Source organism: Lissotriton vulgaris, chromosome 5, assembly GCF_964263255.1.
Source record: "Lissotriton vulgaris chromosome 5, aLisVul1.2, whole genome shotgun sequence".
NCBI lineage: Eukaryota > Metazoa > Chordata > Amphibia > Caudata > Salamandridae > Lissotriton > Lissotriton vulgaris.
This window is the reverse complement of record NC_141693.1, coordinates 1,485,816,979-1,485,836,073: the sequence shown is the minus strand read 5'-3', so window position 1 is coordinate 1,485,836,073 and position 19,095 is coordinate 1,485,816,979. Positions and strand designations below refer to the sequence as shown.

At 47.0% G+C, this 19,095-nt stretch overlaps 1 protein-coding gene across 3 annotated transcripts in view; it reads left to right on the top strand.

Annotated features, from left to right (window-relative positions):
• MDM4 (MDM4 regulator of p53) overlaps positions 1-19,095 on the top strand; it is a 417,739-nt gene that overhangs the window by 102,829 nt on the left and 295,815 nt on the right. For all 3 annotated transcript variants that reach the window (XM_086923458.1, XM_086923459.1, XM_086923457.1), the window contains exon 3: positions 372-446. In XM_086923458.1, the coding sequence (XP_086779584.1) occupies positions 372-446 (75 nt within the window). The remainder of the gene's footprint in view (positions 1-371; positions 447-19,095) is intronic.

The following is a 19,095-nucleotide window of genomic DNA, read 5'->3' as shown; positions in this document are numbered from 1 at the left end:
TTTATCAGCTCCTGTCTGGTCTACAGTATATAGCAGAGCAGGTTTCTGCGCACTCTCCCAAGAAGTTTGAAATTTGAAAAAAGTCTTCACATAGAAGATGGGGCAGTGTCTGCTACTTTTTTTAGGGCCTGGAAATAAATCAATGTGAACAATATCATATTACAAACTGGAGACCAAGCTGCATCAGTTAATAAATGCTAACACTCCAGTTGTGTGGAGGGTACCACTGAAAAGTATCCTAGCTTAGAGATTGAAGCTAAGTTCTGCTAAGTGTATGTAATGTTATAATGTTACCTTTGCCAATAATCTCTGATGGAATGGCCCAGGATAATCCTATGCCGACTTTCATTTTATTCTACATTGTGTTGCAGGTACGACCTAAACTGCCACTTTTGAGGATCCTGCAGGAAGCGGGGGCTCGAGAGCTAAGCTTTACACTGAAGGAGGTAAGATATCCGCATAATGGTTTGTGTTTTGTAATGTACATGGCTGCCACTAAAAATTCATAACTGCTCCACTGCTATCGGATAGTGATGCCCATTGCTTTTATCACATGGGGGAAAATCGTTCAAAAGGGAGAATTCTGCCATTGAAAAAGCTCTTAATTAAGGAACAGGAAATATCGTAATTGTGACAATTCTGCATGGTGAAAGGATAACCTGAACAATAGAAGGTTCAGTGAGCCATACACACAGTAAATAAAATGGGTAAAACAAATAGATCTCGCCTTTGAGACATCCTGCCTTTGTCGATGTCGATTTTGGCATCGTTTAACAGCAGCCGTAAAAAAGCAATGTTCTTTGCCAGTGGTGTTGAATATGTCCCAAAAAAAACAATGACGTGACAGCTGTTGACTGAAGAGTTGTTTTATAGGAATGTACATGCGTGATAATGCATGCATGTGCCTACAGAACAACACTGGTGCCATTTTCTCCTTTTTTTATTTTTATAATTGACTGATCTAAGATAGGGGGCGATGCATGGATACTCAATGAAAAAAAAATGTTCTCATCTAAATCCAGGTTGGAACTGTCGAGGCTGTGGAACTGGCCCTCCAGAAACTGTAGGATGAACTTTACGCTTGGCAAAGGCAGATTGTCATCCACCCCAGATGGGCCGAATTCTCACTTTGCCTATGGCGCCAGGCACTGCTCCCTCATACAGACAGTTCAGCCTCGAGGAAATTCTGGAGCTCCCACCATGGCCCAAGCAGCAGCAAAAGAAGCATGACAAAGTCACCAATCCTCATCCTGAGCCTTTTCTGCCTCTCTCTTCCACCACACCACCCAGGCAACTAGCATCACCATCCACATATCCTTCTCTCCCTGATCTACTTTCACACACACCACAGGGGTGGCCACATTCTGACCTGGGCAAACACAGCGGAGGAAAATCACCCCCAAAAGGAGATCCATGGGGTTCTGTAGTAGGGTATCTCTGTGTATAGTCCTAATCTAGTGAATAGTCCCGCCCATGTGCGTGGACCCCGGAGCAATCAAAAATAATCTCTTAAGTTGTCAAAAAATGCAGAACTGCAAAGACACTTAAGAGAGAATTTAAAGACAGATAATGCAGCCTATATCCACAGGCTACACTGTCCAGTACTTCAACTAGAAATTTCACCAAAAAAACATACAAACAGCACAGCTTGCCCAGTTTCCTCCACAGAGAAACTTGCCTCTACCAGCAAAAGCCTCTGGAATGATAGAGAGGAAGGTATGGACAGACAAGCCCATAGGCTGCTATTATGTGGCTCAAACAGGATACTGTGCCTTTAAGAGAACTCTCCAGAACTTCTCCCAGCATCCCAGAATGCACAGCAGGTCCCTTTTACTTTCAGTTCTTTTTTCCGGCTCCTGCAAGCAGGACCCTGGAACATTGAGCTCTCCCTTTCAAGGGTTTATTTTGTAATTTTTCACTTTTTCTGTGTGTGTAGTGCTTTTTATTAAGTACTAAGCCTTTTGTCTTCCCTGTGGGTGCCCTATATTGTCAAAATGCCTGGCTTATTTGACAATTGCCCAGAGTGTGATAGGAAGAAGGCCAAATCCGACCCACATGGAGTGTGCATCATCTGCCTTCCCTCCTCTCATGCCCCAGAGGAGTGTGACAACCTTCTCTGCCAGGACCCTGAGAGAGAGGATGAAGATCAGGCTCCAAGGCCTCAAGGACAGACGTCAGAAGGCACAAGGTGGGTTAGGGCATGCTTCATCTGCCCATGCTGAGGCCTCTGGGGGGCTCCCCAGGGGCAGGAAGTCCAGCAAGGGTCACCATACTCCGCCAGCATCGATTGCGTCAACTACGACGTTGAGGGGGATGACAGCGGTCTGTTCCCCATCTCTCCGGGGCTCTGGGGAGAAGCGGCGTTGACGATCGGCGTCGAGGAAGCTGAACAGACCACAGTCGACAGCAACGTCGTCGACATCATCGAGGTCGACATCGACGTCATCGTCGAGAAAAGGCCCGGCGTCGGCGCTCGCCGTCGAGGCGACACCGCCGTTGGCGAAGAGGAGAAGATCGGCGTCGAGGGGATCCTCGCCATCGAGGAGGTGTTCGCCGCCGAGGAGGCGCCACTGGTCGACGTCGAGCGCCACCGGTCGACGTCGAGGCAGCGTTCTTTAACGCCAAGGAAGCGCAGGAGGAGTCCTGACGCTAGGAGGTCGCCGATTGGTTCGCCATCGTCGCCAAGGAAGAAGACAGTCACCGGGCTCCGTGTACTCAGTGGTGTATACACCTACTAAACCTAGGTCGCCTACCCCTCCTCTTTTGCCCAAGGGTCCGCCTCCGCGGAACCTCACCCCACCCCGCCTCCACCTTCACCACCGCCTCATGGGCCGGCTCCTTGACGGTCACCGCCACCTCAACTTCCGCCACCGCCTCTTCCTTCCGTTCCTCCACCTGTGGCTCCACCCCGGACTGCTTCGTTGCCACGATATCCAACGCCGCCTAAGGGGACCCTTCAGCCGAGGCTCCCGGCCAGGCCGCCATTACCTGCTCCTGCGAGGCCTGCGGATCGGCCGAGGCCGATAAAATCGCGCTTCCGCTCCGGCCGGAGAGGGAGATTGCGGAGCCGTGGCCGGTCATCATCTCGATCTAGAAGACGCCACAGGAGGAGCAGATCCAGATCCCGTACGGGTTCGTCCACCATGGATTATTCACCGATACTGTCTGAGTCTCCAGGGACGAGGGTGTCGCCCGCTGACGATATCGTCTCTTTCCAGGAAGTGCTGTTGAGGGGTGCGGCTAAGCTAGGGATCACGGTGACGGTGCCAACACCTACAACGTCCGTGATCTTCGAGACGCTCCACAAAAAGCATCGGTCTCGACCGCTGCTGCAGTTGGTACCTGGATTGGTAGAGCCCGCTAAGGAGTTGTTTCTCACTCGGGCGGTGGCGAAGGCAACTCCCTCCAGGCTCTTCAAGAAATACCGGGCTCCGGAATCTGACCCGGCTTTTCTTCGAATGGACCTAACACTAGACTCTGTTATTGTGACAGCGGCTAAGAAGCAGCATGCCACCACTCCTTCGACAGTACCACCTGATAAGGACAGCCGTTGGCTGGACTCGGCGGGCAGAAAAGTCTGTGGGACGGCATCTACCACCATGAAGGCTGCTAGCGCCGGGGCTCTGCTCGGGCGATATGATCGTGCCCTATTGGAGTCCCTCCAGCAGTACGCTAAGCTCCTCTCTCGTGACAAGAAAGAGGATTTTCTGGAGATATTAAATGAGGGGATGATGGTGTCGAATCAGATCATCAGCGCGGCTGCTGATGTATCTCTCCTGGGGGCACGTGGATACTGCCACGGAATCAACCAACTGAGTCACGCTTGGCTTCGCCTCACCTCACTCAAGCCGGAGGCACAACAGCAAGTGGCCGACCTGCCTTTCTGGGGGGAATCCCTGTTCGGCAAGCATGTAGACGATGAAATGGCCCGTATGAAAGCAGAAGCCGAAACCCTGACGACTGTCGGGTTAGAGAAGCCTGAGAAGAACTACTACCGCCCGTTCCAGAAACGCTTCGGAGCTTCAGGCGGAGGGCGAGAGCAGACTTTGGGACAGCAGCAGCAACAACAGCAGCAGCAGTTCCGGAAGCCCTTCATGACGCGCCAGAGGGGCAGAGGAGGCCAACAGTCCACAGCAATGACCAAAGTGCCGGCTGGGTCTAGGCCCTGAGCGATTACTTCCCCTACATCCGTTACCCACTCCGGTGGGGGGAAGCGTTCAATTTTTTCTGGCAGAGTGGAGAAAAATAACTCAGGACAAGTGGGTGCTGAATATTGTTTGCAATGGATACAGTCTAAGGTTCACCAGCCCTCCTCCAGCTATTCCGCCGGTGAGCTCGCAGTTTCAGCTGAGCGAGCTCCAGGCAGAGGCCGTCATCCTATTAAGGAAAAGGCCGATAGAAGACGTACCTCTGCCTCAAAGGGGAAGAGGTCTGTACTCACGGTTCTTTCTGGTTAGCAGGAAGGACAAGAACGAGTTCAGGCCCATTCTGGACATGCAGCAAGCAAACAAGTGGGTTCGCAGAGAGAGATTTTGCATGCTGTCGTTGCAGCAGATTTACCCTCCGCTGCAACAGGGAGACTGGCTTTGTGTTATAGACCTACAGGATGCGTACTTCCATGTGCCCATTGCACAGAAACACAGGAAGTTCCTGCGATTCCAAGTCGGCGCCAATCATTATCAATACACAGTACTGCCATTCGGGATGAAGTCTGCGCCCAGGACGTTCTCGAAGTGTATGGCAGTAGTAGCTGCACTATCCACAGTGGTGTGGGAGCACTTAGTGTTTCTTAAAATACCCCTCACACACCAAAAGGCCCCTTGGTGTCATGCTTCATCATAGGGGTCTTCGCACCCCTCTAGCGGGATGCGGTGTGCTACGACCTTCGACTACGCAGGAGCACTTATAGTAATGACTATGTGTGGTGCGTGTGGTGCAAGTGGTAGGGATACTTATGTGAGTGGTGGGATTTAGTGAAGAGTTAAAGATACCTGGCTCGTGGGTATAATGGAACAAACTTTATTCACAACCCCGGGCTGGTACTACTAAAAAGAAGTGAAGTGCGAGGTTAGACCTGTCTTGTTAATGGACAGTACCTCATGTGTGCGTCAACATGTTTCGGAGCATGTTCTCCTTCTTCAGGACGGGGGCACAACTTCCCCACCTTACTCACGTTTCACTAGTTTGTAACTCAAAAGTTTTGTGAAAATAACAAAAAGTGAAGAATTCGATGTGTATAAAAATATAGGCTATAATGTGCCTACAGCGGTTTGGCTCAAGTACAATGCAATTTGCATGACTTAATAGGTATAGCTTGCTTGCTTCATGAGCGCTCTAGAACGTCTGGGGAGTGATTGCCATTTGTGCAATAAACTCTGGATGAGTTGTCCTCCGTCTTACCCCACAAGCTGCTCCGCCGTGATTGATTCGTCAAAAGCACAACTTGTCAAAAATTCTTCCACCATGCTCAAGACACCATAAACCTACTTCATCAACTGGGCTTTACCATCAAGGCAGTCAAATTCCACCTTCAACCCCATTCAAATAAAACTACCTAGGAGCCATCCTCAACTCGCAGCGGGGTATAGCTTAGCCCAGTACTGCCAGTGTTCAGTCTCTCCAGACGCTCATACCCTGGTTCCAGCCTTATCAGCATCTCAGACAGGACAGTCATGCGTCTCCTTGTTATAATGGCTTTATGCACAACCATAGTACCTCATGCCAGACTGAACATGCCTCTGTTGCAATAGTGTTTAGCGAACTATGGATTTAAGCGGAGGGTCAACTGGAAGATCTAGTGTTGCTTGGCCGTCAAGCTTACCACTCTGCAGTGGTAGAAGACCAACAATCTCTTAAAAGGACAGCCTTTCCTAGACCCACTTCAGTAGAGAACCATAACAACGGACACCTCATAGAATGGGGGAGCTCATTCCCAAGATCGAACTGTTCAGGGAAGTTGGATCCCCAGCCAGAGACCTCTCAAGATCAATTTCCTGGAGCTGATGGCTATTCATCTAGCGCTCAAAGCCTGCCTTACTCACCTAATTTGAAAGCTAGTCCTGATCGAAACAGACTACACGACTAACATGTAATATCTCCAAAAACAGGGAGGGTACCAGGTCACCTCAACGGTCTTATCTAACCCGGGTCCTCTGGTACAACATTCACCTGTTAACCCCTTTGGTGCTCTTGATGGAATGGTTCTGTCATGAGCACCTGTGCTCGTGACGGAACCATTCCGTCATGAGGACAGGGGCATGAAATCCCTCTGCTGCAAACAGAAGAGGGATTTCCATTTTTTGGGGGGCCTCGGGAGGTGGGGAAGGGCTTCCCCAACCTCCTGAGGCCCTTCACTGGTTTTCAATCTAATGACTATTGTGCCCATGGCACGCTGTCGTCATTAGATTAAAAACGAGACTGAAACTGCAGGGGATTCTGGGTAGGGAAACATTGGGGAATCCACTCATGCCAAAACTCAGTGGACTCCCCAGGGTGTCCTGTTTTCAGAAATGTGTGGGTTTGGTAGGTTTCCCTAAGATGGCCACCGTGCCCAGGGCCGGAAAGTCATGGGACCCCCTTGCAAAACCAGGTTGTTTTGTGAAAAGGTAAATTTAAAGTCTCCTCAACAGGGTTTCGGCCCTTGCCTGTCTCGGGTACTTGACCCACACAAGTGAGGTACCATTTTTCTCGAAAGACTTTAGGGAATGCGGGGTGGGTGGAATTTTGTGGATCCACACAGAAATGTGAGGAAATTAGTTTTTTTGTGTGCAAATTTTTAGGTTTGCAAGGGATTCTGGGTAACAGAACCCGGGAGAGCCAGTCAAGTCAACCCATCCTGGATTCCCCTGGGTGTCTAGTTATCAAAAATGTATACGTTTGCTATGTTTCCCTAGGTGCTGGCCGAGTTAGATGTGGTGTGTCCATGTTGCGGCCCTAGGCCTACCACACACGAGAGGTACCATTTTTCTCGAAAGACTTTGGAGAACATGGGTTGGTGGAATTTTGTGGATCCATGCAGATTCCAGAACTTTCCACTACAAAAAATGTGAGGAAAATCTGTTTTTTTTTTTAAAAACAAGTTTTTAAGTTTGCAAGGGATTCTGGGTAACAGAACCTGGTGAGAGCCAGTCAAGTCACCCCATGCTGGATTCCCATGGGTGTCTAGGTTTAAAAAATGTAGAGGTTTGCTGTGTTTCCCTAGGTCCTGGCAGAGTTAGGGTTCAAAATCTACAGCTAGGTACTTTGCAAAAAAGGTCCGTTTTCACTGTGAATATGTGGTGTGTACACGTTGTGTTTTGGGCCGTTTCCTGTCGCGGTCACTAGGCCTACCCACACAAGTGAGGTACCATTATTATTAGGAAACTTAGGGTAACACTGAATTGCAGAGCAACTGTTATTACCTATTGACTTTCGATGCACGCCTGCCTTCCAAATAAAAGACAATATGTAAAAAAAAAGTCCTTTTTGCAAAATGACCTATAATTCTCATGCTAGTATGGGTACTCACAATTTCGGAATGTACAAATATCTACTTTTTCTAAACTCTATATTTTGCTCCAATTTCAGAAATACATAGATGTCTTTCATACTGATTTTTTTTTTCCATGTACATATTTTTCCAAATTAATTGCTATATACCCGGTACATAATTAAAAACCATTGCAAGACGCTGCTCAGGTTTTGGCTCTGGGTGCGTCGGGTTCTTGGTGAACCTAAAAGTCCTATATGTCTCGCAAAACCAGAAAGGCCCAGCGGATTTAACTTGTATATTGCTTTCACACAGCTGTCATAAGTTGAAGTTACAGGTGAAAACATTGACACAAATGGCTGTTTTTTTTACCTAATTTTCAATTTTTCATATATTCAACTGTTAATTTCTATTAAAAAAAAACTTGAAGGATCTACACAAATGACCCCTTGCTGAATTCAGAATTGCATACTTTTCAAAAATGTATAGCTTTCCAGGATCCATTATTACATCCATACCCATTTCTACCATAAACTGGAAGGATGAAAGAAAAAAAATTGCAAAAATGGGCTACGTCCCAGAAAAATAAAAAAACTGTAAAAAATGTTGGTTTTCTGACAAGTCAGCTTGCCCCTGAAAGCTGGGAAGATGTAGATTTCAGCACCAAAACCCCTTTTTTGATACCATTTGCAGGTAAAAATAAAAAAAATAAGACTCTTTCATCTGTAGCCCTTCCCCCCCCCCCCCCCCTAAAACCCAAGATTTTGCTGTATTTAGGCTAATTTCTTGGTCCTGGTCCCCTCCAGGGAAATCCACATACCCTGGGTACCTTTAGAATCCCTATGATGTTGGAAGAAAAGGACACAAATTTGGCGTAGATACCTTATGTGGTCAAAAAGTTACAGGGGCCTAAGCGCAAACTACCCCAAATAGCCAAAAAAAGGCTTAGCAAAGGGGGGGAAAAGGCTTCGCAGCGAAGGGGCTAATGGAGTATCTCCCAGGGTGGACAACGACTTTGCAGATATCCTCAGCAGGTGGCGACAACAAGTCCATGAGTACTAACTTCACCTGCAAGAGCTCCTTCCATATTTCCAGGCATTGGGGTTTACCATAAATAGACATCTTGGCCACAGCAAAAAATGGAAAAAGCTCAAACTTTGCCACCGGGTTCCCACAGCCACAATCCAAGGGTAACGCGTTATGGATGAGTTGGTTGATATATTTGCTTTATCTTTTCGCCTCCAACTGCTTCAGTTTGTAGTTCGCAAACTTCGGCAGACATCTCTCAAACTCATCCTAGTGGCTCCTACATGGGCAGGGCAACCATGGTTCACCACACTTCTAAAACGCACAGTAGTTTCTCACGAGATACTGATGAAGAGGCAGGACTTTATCACACGCAGTTGGGACCGCTCAGACACCCAGATCCTAAGTACCATAACCTTGCGACTTGGCTCCAAAAGTCATTGAATTTGGCTATTTAAAGTTGCCACAACCTTGTATTAACATTCTCAAAGAAGCATTCATGCCCACTATATGTGTCTGTTATGCTGCTTAGTGGAAATGATTTTTCCACTACTGTCATTCTAAACACATTGATACTTTAACAGCTAAGGTTCAAGAGATTAATTATTTTGCTTAAATACTTTTGGTCTAGCCATCACATCTATAAGACTACACCTAGCGGCGATAGCCACGTATTTACAAAATAGACCACATACTTTCAGATTCAAAACTCCTAAAATCAAGGCCTTCCTGGAAGGTCTTAAGAGTCATTTCTCCATTGGTGCCAACAGCTCCCTCTTTGAACTTCATTATCCTATTTAACAAGATTGATGGACCCTACATTTGAACCTCACCCAGACATGTCAGTGAGCTAACCTTAGAAGAACCTTTCTTCCAACTACATAGAGATAGGGTGGTACTACATATCAATTCTAAAGTCCTTCCAAAGGTGGTCTCAGTTCCACCTTAATCAGTCTATTGAATTGCTAGTACTTTTTCCTCAACCTGACTTTGTTGCTGAAAGTGCTTTACACACCTCAAATGTAAAAAGAACCTTCCTGTATTATATTGACAGAACTAAATCATTTAGGAAAACACAACTCTTTGTTGCCTTTCAAAGCCACACCAAGAAAGGGACATCTCTAAATCATGTAGCCCATTGTATTATCAAATGCATCCAAACATTCTATGCTGAAGCTAAAGGAGGTTTACCTATCCTTCCTAGAGCTCACTCCACTTGTTTAAAAGAACAAAAGAAAGAGCTTCAGTGGCTTTACTATGAAATATACCTATGCCTGATATATGTAAAGCAGCTACATGATCAACGCCATACCCATTTACAAAACATTAATGTGCTGTGCTGGACCTCCAACAAGCCAATGTTTGCCAAGCAGTTCTACTTCATTTATTCTATACAACTGTAACCCCTACAGGTTAGCAACCGCTTATGGCAGAGGACTGCTTTACAGTCTGTGCTAAGCATGTTTCTAAAGCCATATATGCCTCAAACGAAAAATGTTACTTACCCTGTAAGCATCTGGTCGTGGCATGTAGTGCTGTAGATTCACATCCACCCATCCTCCTTTCCAGACACGTGTTTGTTCCAGTTGCATTTATGGGTTTTCACAGATTTCCTTAGAAAGGACATTGCACCATACTAACCTATACTTCATCTGTCATCCAACATCTGGGAAAACCATGTAACAATGGAGTTGATGGCCTTGCACATTACCAACAAGATGATTAGTCACTCTACCTCGTGACTCGAAAGACTTTCATCTAAGAAAAGCAACTGGCACATTTTTAAGCCCAACATTAGATGGCAGGATTATGCCAAGCATGTGAATCTACAGCACTACATGACATGAACAAATGCTTACTGGGAAAGTAACATTTTCCTTTTCCTTTCTTCACACTTCTGTGAGGAGAATTTCTGGAATCTGTGGGGAGCCACATATTTCCTACCACCCAGCATTCCCCAAAGGCTCCTGATTTTTTTTTTTTGAAAACCTTTATTTTCAGATTGCACAGTACACAGCGTCTGCCTACAACCCAATTTGGCCGGCCGCTATGACAAAAAACATCTGGATACCAGACAACAAGGCATTACATTGAAAGCACAAATAGCAACATATCGGTGCACCGGCGTCAAAACACCATAAAGAAAGGATCCCCCAGGTTTCATTTTTATAATTTTGATGAAAACAAATAACAAACATCACAAACACTCACACGGTAGGAGCAATACCTAGGGTTCGGGGTGGAGAGGAGGATGAAGTCAGACTCTAAAGAATTCGGTGACTCATATCGAGGGGCAGGGGGATGGTGAAAAGGATCACAAAGAAGTTTTATTAGTCAGTCTTCAGGAACATCAATTACGGGGACGAAGGAACATCAACAGTATACTCGAGTGGAGGGGTGCAGATATCTCCACGATACTCATTCCACTGTGACCAAATCTTGCCCAACTTCCTGGGACGGCCCGAGCCTCATAGACAGTCTTCTCCCGAAACATGCACCAGTCCATGTTTTCCTTCCAGGCTGTTATCCCAGGCGGTCTATGAGAACCCCAGAGTTGCGCTATGTCCCTCTTGGCAACCATGTTGCCAAGAGTTACCCAGAAGGTCTGAGCGGCCGTGCAGTCTGTAGGCTCTCAGACATTAAGCAGGCAACGACGCGCCTCAGGCAAAAGAGAGACCCCGGAGACCCGCCCCATAATGTCATGCACTCCGGACCAGAAAGCGGATACCACCGGACATTCCCAGATTTTGTGTAGATAGGTGCCACTCATGCCACAACCACGCTTACACAGCCCATCAATCGAGTATCCCATTCGAACCAGACGCATACCAGTCATGTAAACTCGATGGAGGATCTTCAGTTGCACAAAACGAAGGCAAGCTGGAATAGCCACCTCTTTAGGGGAGGCGATCGCTATCTGCCAATCCTCGTCGTCTAATTCCAGGCCATCGCATTCCAGGAGGCCCGAAGCCGCAAAAGATCAGCTCTGGTGTTGATGAGCTTTTTATAAATCAAGGAAATCGTACTGTCAGGCACGTGGCCATCCAGGATACGGCCCTCGAGCGGTGACAACTGGAGGATATCCGTCCCAGGAGGGAACACAAGGATCAGAGCATGGCGCACCTGAAGATATCGAAAATACTCCTTGTCAAGCTGGTACTCCACCTTAAGGGCATCAAAGGACTTAACTGTGCCCTTGGACCAAAGATCCTCCACCTTGCTAATACCGATCGTATCCCACTTATCAAACCCTTTCGACCGCCACAGGCTGCCCAACCTCTCAGAGTCATACAATGGAGTCAGCCGCGTCATCCTGTCACCCCAGCCCGTAGCCACAGTCTCATCTCTCCACGCACCGCACATTTTGTAGGTCCAGTCAGAAGTCGGAATGGCTCCTTCGAGTACAAAGCCATGTTGAAGTTACCGCCCGGCAACAGTAATTTGTCCATTGCGAAGGCAGGGACAGGGCCCGGGGAGTACGTTACATGGTTGACCGCGCTCAACTGAGAGGCCCAGTAGTACCGTTTGATGTCCGGAAGGGCTATGCCAACGTCATACCATGGCAAAGTGAGTTTAGATAAGGAGATACGAGCCCGTGCGTCCCAAATCAATTGCCTCTGGAGCCCTTCAACCTCACGAAAGTAGCTAGAGGGAACAGGGTCAAAGAAATTCTGTAGAGCGTATAAAAATCTAGGGAGGGACATCATTTTGAAAAGAGCCGCCCGCCCCAGTGGGGACAAGGGCAAGCCGCGCCACCGCTGGACGTCCAGTTTAAGGCGCCGAAGAGGAACATATAGATTGCGGTCGTAACGTACAGAGGGGTCCAGGGTAATGAAGATTCCCAGGTATTTGTACCCAGTCTCCGCCACCTGGATCGGGAATCTACGGGGTAGCGGAGGCAGCACCCCCGCTATAACATAAATACATGATTTATTCCAGTTAATTACGAGCCCAGAGTTCTTCCCAAAGGAGGTGAGGACATCAAAGAGAACGTTAAGGGACTTCTGAGGTGAGGTGAAGTAAAGGAGAATATCGTCTGCGTATAGAGAGACGCGATCCTCAAGATTCGGGGCCCACCGGATCCCCTTAATCGAGGGCTCCCACCGGAGCCACACCGCCAACGGTTCCAATGCCAAAGCAAAGAGGAGGGGGGAGAGCGGGCAACCCTGTCGGGTGCCACGCCCAAGCGGGAACGATCCAGAGACTCTGCCATTAACAACCACTTGGGCCAATGGACGTTCATACAGGAGCCGCACCCACGCAATAAAGTTAGGACCAAAACCAAACTTCGAGAGGGCCGCCCACAAAGGTCATGAAACACACTTATACTCCCCCTCCAAATCTTTCCCATTCAGAAAGAAACTCCTTGAACGAGCTCAAGACTAACTCTACCATAGTTATCAAGCCTTGTGATAAAGGTGGGGGTATCGCAGTTTTTGACAGAACGAATTATGACGAGAAGATGCTAGAAATGTTAGCTGTGACTGAACATTATAGACCTGCCCAACGTAAAGAAATAGATCGCTTGAACAAACACATCCAAGAAATAACTCAGTTGGCCTTCATAGATGGCTATATCTGTGAAGAGGAACTTACCTTTCTCAACAAAACTACTCCTACCACTTCTGTTCTTTATGGTCTGCCCAAGACACACAAATCAGAGAAAAATCCACCCATGCGTCCCATCATTTCGACTATTGGCTCATGTACTGAGCCACTATCTAAATATGTGGACCGTTTTCTGTGTCCATTAACCCAAAAATATACCTCTTATATCCGCGACACAGGGGATATTATCAACAAAATAGAAGGTTTACCCTTCAACCCCGACACAGACATCTTAGTAACGCTCGACATTGAGGCACTTTACACCAACATTCCTCAATGTCGGGCGTTACAAGCAGTTTCCACCCTGCTCAGGAGATACCCCTCTGACCGCCCCGATGCCTTCATCATCCAGTGTTTGGAGATTGTCCTCATGAACAATTTCTTCGATTACAATGGGAAAACCTACAAGCAGATCAAAGGGACATCCATGGGGGCTTCTTGTGCCCCCAGTGTAGCTAATACCTTCATGGGGGAGTGGGAACTGACAAACATCTTTAATGAGCTTGCACCTTTTTTTGAGAGCGTTTTTGTCTGGAAGCGCTTTATTGATGATATTTTTTTTATTTGGAAAGGGTCGGAAGAGGAACTACAGACCTTCTACCTCTGGCTCAACGCCAGTGATACGAACCTGAGGTTCACTATGAACCTGAGCACTCAGCAGGTAGACTTCCTAGATATCAGCATCTTGGGCACTCACGGACAGATATCGGTCAGTCTCTTCAGAAAAAGCACAGCCAAAAATACCATTTTAGAATTCTCCAGCTTCCATCCTAATTGCCAAAGGGAATCTATACCTTTCGGCGAATTCCTCAGGATTCGCCGGAATTGTACAGATATGAGTTCATTCCATCGACACGGAGAAGCCCTAAAAGAACGACTACTCAAAAGAGGTTATCCACACCGCTTAGTGCGACAAGCCTACAAACGGGCTAAATATTTCAATAGATCGGCACTCCTACAAGGCAAACCCCAAAAGAAACACGAACGGATCACCTGCGTGATCAACCATTCTACCCTGAATCACAAGTTGAGAAACATCATCAACAAAAACTGGAAAATTCTGAACTTGGATGACAGTGGCACTGCACTTCCCCTTCCTATGTTAGCCTACAGAAGAAACAAAAACCTAAGGGACATGCTAGTCCATGCGAGACCCCTGACCAGAAATGCTCACCTCAATAACCAACTTTCGATCACTGGTCTCCCTGCAGTTGTGGGGAACCATAGGTGTGGCGGCTGCCATGCCTGTGACTCAGCCCTTGTCTCAGACGTGGTAACTTATAATGAAAAAAAGATTAAATTACGCCACCTCACCAACTGTCGTAGCAGCAACATAGTGTACATCCTGTTTTGTGACTGTGGCCTAGCCTATGTTGGCGAAACAGGACGCGAGTTTCGCGTCCGTTTCAGCGAACATAAGTCCGCTATCAGGACCAGGAAACTCTCAGCCCCACTAGTAGTACACTGCATGGAGAAACTACACAAAGAGGATGAGATCAGATGGTCTATCCTGGAAAAGGTCATTCCGAAAATGGGTCAGCCCATTGAAGTGACACGGAAAAAACGTGAGACTTTTTGGATTTTTTGGTTGGACAGTGTCAAGCGAGGACTTAACGAAGAGATATCTTGGTATGTCACCAAGTAAAGAATTCGGATCTCCTATCCTTGCCCCACTGCCCTTAAACTGTACCTTGATATGACCTGTTCTAGATTTAATTCTTGAGCTGTAATTCATTTGAGAATTCTTTCTTCATACTAGACCTTTGGTACGCATCCTGCTTACCTTCGTCTAACTAGCACATCTTAGTCTCTTTTATTTCATTAACTGATAGCACTTGACTCTGACATATTCCTTGATGGGCCTAAATTGAATTTGATGGGCCGAATTGAACTTAATTCAATATATAACCCTTAATAATCTTTGCATTTACGACTCCTAGACGTGGCCTCTCCTTTATCATATCAGAACACATGTTTCTGTGCTCTAAGATCGTTAATGCACGAGTTCGACAGGCCAGGTACACTCAATATGGCCGCCACGTTGTAGTCCCTTGTTTATTACCACGCTACCAGACTAATACACGAGGTCGATAGGCTAGGCACACTCAATATGGCCGCCACGTTATAGTCCCTTGTTTATTACCACGCTACCAGACTCTCGCGGCCTTTGCCTTTTTTCCGCGATATCTCAAGCCTGAAACCTAAGTATATATAATGGCGGGCGTAAACAATGTCCGACGGAGATCCCTGGGGACGCGTGGATGCTTGCACGCTACTCGCCGAATCCAAAGGTAATTAGAACAGAAATCGCATGTAGCAACAGGGGTATAGCGTAGTTTCTTATCCGTTCTGTGAGATGGATCGAGCTTTGACATGATAGCGCTGACTATCCACGTAGCGAACTTAGACCAGTGGACTTCCATGTTGCTTTCTCATGCGTTTACTCACATTACCGGGGTACTCACTACGAATATCCCCCTTCCCGAGCAACAAACCCTAGACTTACTAATTTATGTGTCTTCCATCTTACTTTTCGGTAACATGAATAAATTAATGCACGTCACTCTGCACCACCGTTTTTTACTTTGGTACCGAATTCCACATATTACCTTTGTCTTACAGGGTCGCGTTGGTCTCAAAGTATCCAATTACCTCGCAGAGTGCCTGCCCCTTTTGGAAAAATAATCGCCATTCAGAATTGTAAGTGTGGTATATAGCCTCTCTAGCCTAAAATGTGCATTTCAACTTAATGACATCCATGCTGTCCCTAACAGACGTATTGGTATCTCTTTCCTTTATCAGAGATCGAAATAACATAGGAATTCATGCGCTACGCGGACCTCAGTACCCTGGGACTCTGTATTTAATAGGAGTACTTCTTCAGAACCCACCATGTAATGGGAACATCTTGCCCACTTCGGTATGTCTTTTCCTTTCTCTAGCACCTATTTTAGGCAGCCCAGCTAATTCAGAAGACTAAGGTCCCCCCAGAAACGACTCTTACATGGGATTTCATACATTTCTCTTTTAGCCTATACAGAATCTGATATTTAAAAGACATCAAGATGAAGCTTTGAGGGTCACCCAGCACCTCCGACTTGGCAATTGGGTAAGCCCAGTTACTAGGGGCCATGCGTGTATACCATGGTTTTCTCTACATCAGAACCAACTTTAACAGTCTCCCCTGGCCCTTTTTATAGATGCAGTGCCACATGAGTGACCCTACCATTCTACTCCTTCAAAAGAACCTGTTTTTTATGATAGCTGATCTATCACTTTGTGAGTATGACTAAAAGACTATACATGCCCTTGTATGGAGCACCTTTATAAGCAGCCCGTGCAGAATAAGATATCTTATTGCACAACTGGTGCCCCATTATAAGATAGTGTGACCCGTGACTCAGGGACCATAGAATATCTTGCTTTTATACTATTAGATTTCTCTGGTTTCCTGCCTAAGAAGTAGATTTTCTCTCTCATTTGAGTAACGAACCATGGGTTTTACCCAACAGTGAATGTACTAATGCTTATAGAATTTTTTTGTGGATGTGATAGTGACAGACTTGTTCTTTCTTTTTAGGCCAATTGCTCTCTTATCTGATCCCCTGTTATCTGCACAATTCGATGTACAAGGTCCTGATGAAGGTGGCTTGCCCACCGAAACGCGCGTAGACCCGCCACAAGGGCCAACAACTACACCTTGGAGCCCTTGTACCACATTAGCGTAGCCATCTTGCTAATTGGAATCCAGTTCCTTCTCTCATCTGTGTATGTGGTATGAATGTAGTATGATTGTTAGCACGTAAGTGAGTTGCCGTGTATGATTGTCTTTCAGGGGAATTCCTATTAATTTGTTATGGATTTTAAAATTGGTTGTTTTCCTTTATGAATTTTTTCAAACACTTCATGTATTTCTTATGAACTGTATAAAGAAGATTTGTTGATCAAGAATTCATATGTATTTATACCCACATAAAAACAAAATAGAATAAGCAAATAAAAAATATATATTTTTTGAAGGAACTTCGTTGGTACCTTTTCTCTTTCTGTCACTACTTGTGTTGATTCATTAGAGATGCACTCACAATATTGAATTATACGGCCACTGCAGGAACACCCTTCTAGCCCCGCCCACAAATAAGGCCACTCGATAGTGTCGAAGGCCATAGTGGCATCCAGCGAGGCCAAGATGGCGGGTTCAGTCAGCGTCCCAGCTCTCGCGAGAACTCCGTGGAGTCTGCGAAGATTAAGCGCCGTATTCCGATGAGGAATGAAACCGGACTGATCCGGATGGATCATGTCACAGATCACCGTTAGCAAGCGATTCGCTAGTACTTTAGCCAGGATCTTAGGCTCAGCATTGAGCAAAGAAATAGGGCGATAAGAAGTGCATTGGTCACGAGGCTTACCATCCTTGTAGATGACGACTATAGTGGCCAAACGCTGATCAAGGGGGAGGAGGCCAGCCTTCAAGGCATCAATGAACATATTGCGCAGATGGGTCGCCATCTTATCAGGCCGTAGCTTGTAGAGCTCAATGAGTAGACCGTTCGGCCCCATAGCCTTACCTGAACGCAGGGATCGTATAGCGATAGCAACCTCATCTACTGTATAGGCGCATCCAAAGCGGACCTATCCTCGTCCGACACACAGGGCGTCACAATATCACGCAAAAGCAAGCGAGAGTCAGACTCGTTTCTTATCACTCACCGATCGGTATACCGTCTGAAAATGGTCCACAAAGCAGTCAACAATCTCACCTGGGTCAGACATGCATTCCCCAGTTACACGGGTGATCACTGGCACCACACGACTCATTCTCTCAGACTTATCCAACCATGCTGATAGCTTACTAGCCTTATCTCCCACATCATAGTCTGCCCAGTTGATTCCTGTACATAACCTTAGCAGCGTCGGTCACCAGGGCCCTATAATCAGCCTGTTTCAGCGCTAAAGAGTGCAAAACTGCTGGGGTATCGTCACCACCCAAGTCGCTCTCAAGCGAGGTAATTTCGGCCTCAAGGAGCAACAAGTTTTCCCTCTTGGCCTTCTTATCAGCAGCAATGAAGGACAGTGCAGAGCCCCTTACCACAGTCTTGAAGGCCTCCCACAGGGAAATAGGGGAAGGGACGGACCCCTCATTCTCATTATAATAAGTCAATAGCCTTGAGAAGTTCAGAGCGGAGCTTGGGGTTCCTAAAATGCCAAGGATGGATAGGGGGAATCCTACTCCCACCAAAATATCCCACCGAAACCTCAAGCATCAAGGGTGAATGGTCAGAGATGTCCCATGGAAGATGACGAACCCCACGCACCAAGGGGGTATGGGTAGCCAACATCAGAAAATAGTCAATCCTCGAGAGGCTGCTGTGGGCTCCAGAGTGAAACGTGTATTGAGTTTGCATGGGGTTTAACATCCGCCAGACATCCACCAACCCGAGAGTCTCAAGCAACTCAGGCAGCCACGACTGAGACGCCGGCAGGACCCTGGGGGGTAGCCGGTCACACTCACCCGAGACCACCAAATTGAAATCCCCACCCAGTATAAGGATACCATCCGGAAGTCCTAGGAGAGTCCTTCCAAGATCAGCGTAGGTGGTAGCCTGGAGCCCCGGGGGAATATAGACAGTAACAATTGTAAGCATCTTCCCCTCCCACCGCCCAGAGACAGCAGCATAACGGCCCCTATCGTCGAGGGTAACTTCATCAATTTCAAGGGGTAAAGAGGATTTAACGATTATGCCGACTCCTCTGGAGCCAGATGTGAACCCAGCGTGTGCTGCCAACCGATAGCCTGGTCTATCAAGAGCCTTACAAGCATTCCCTATCAAATGGGTCTCCTGTAGCAGGACTATATCAGGGGAATGACGTCTAATAAATTTTAGTACAACACCACGTTTGATCTTGTCACCCAGACCATTAACGTTCCAAGACAACAGTTTCAAATCACCCCTCCGTCCCAGCACAGCCCCCGAGCCTCCCCCCCTCGAAAC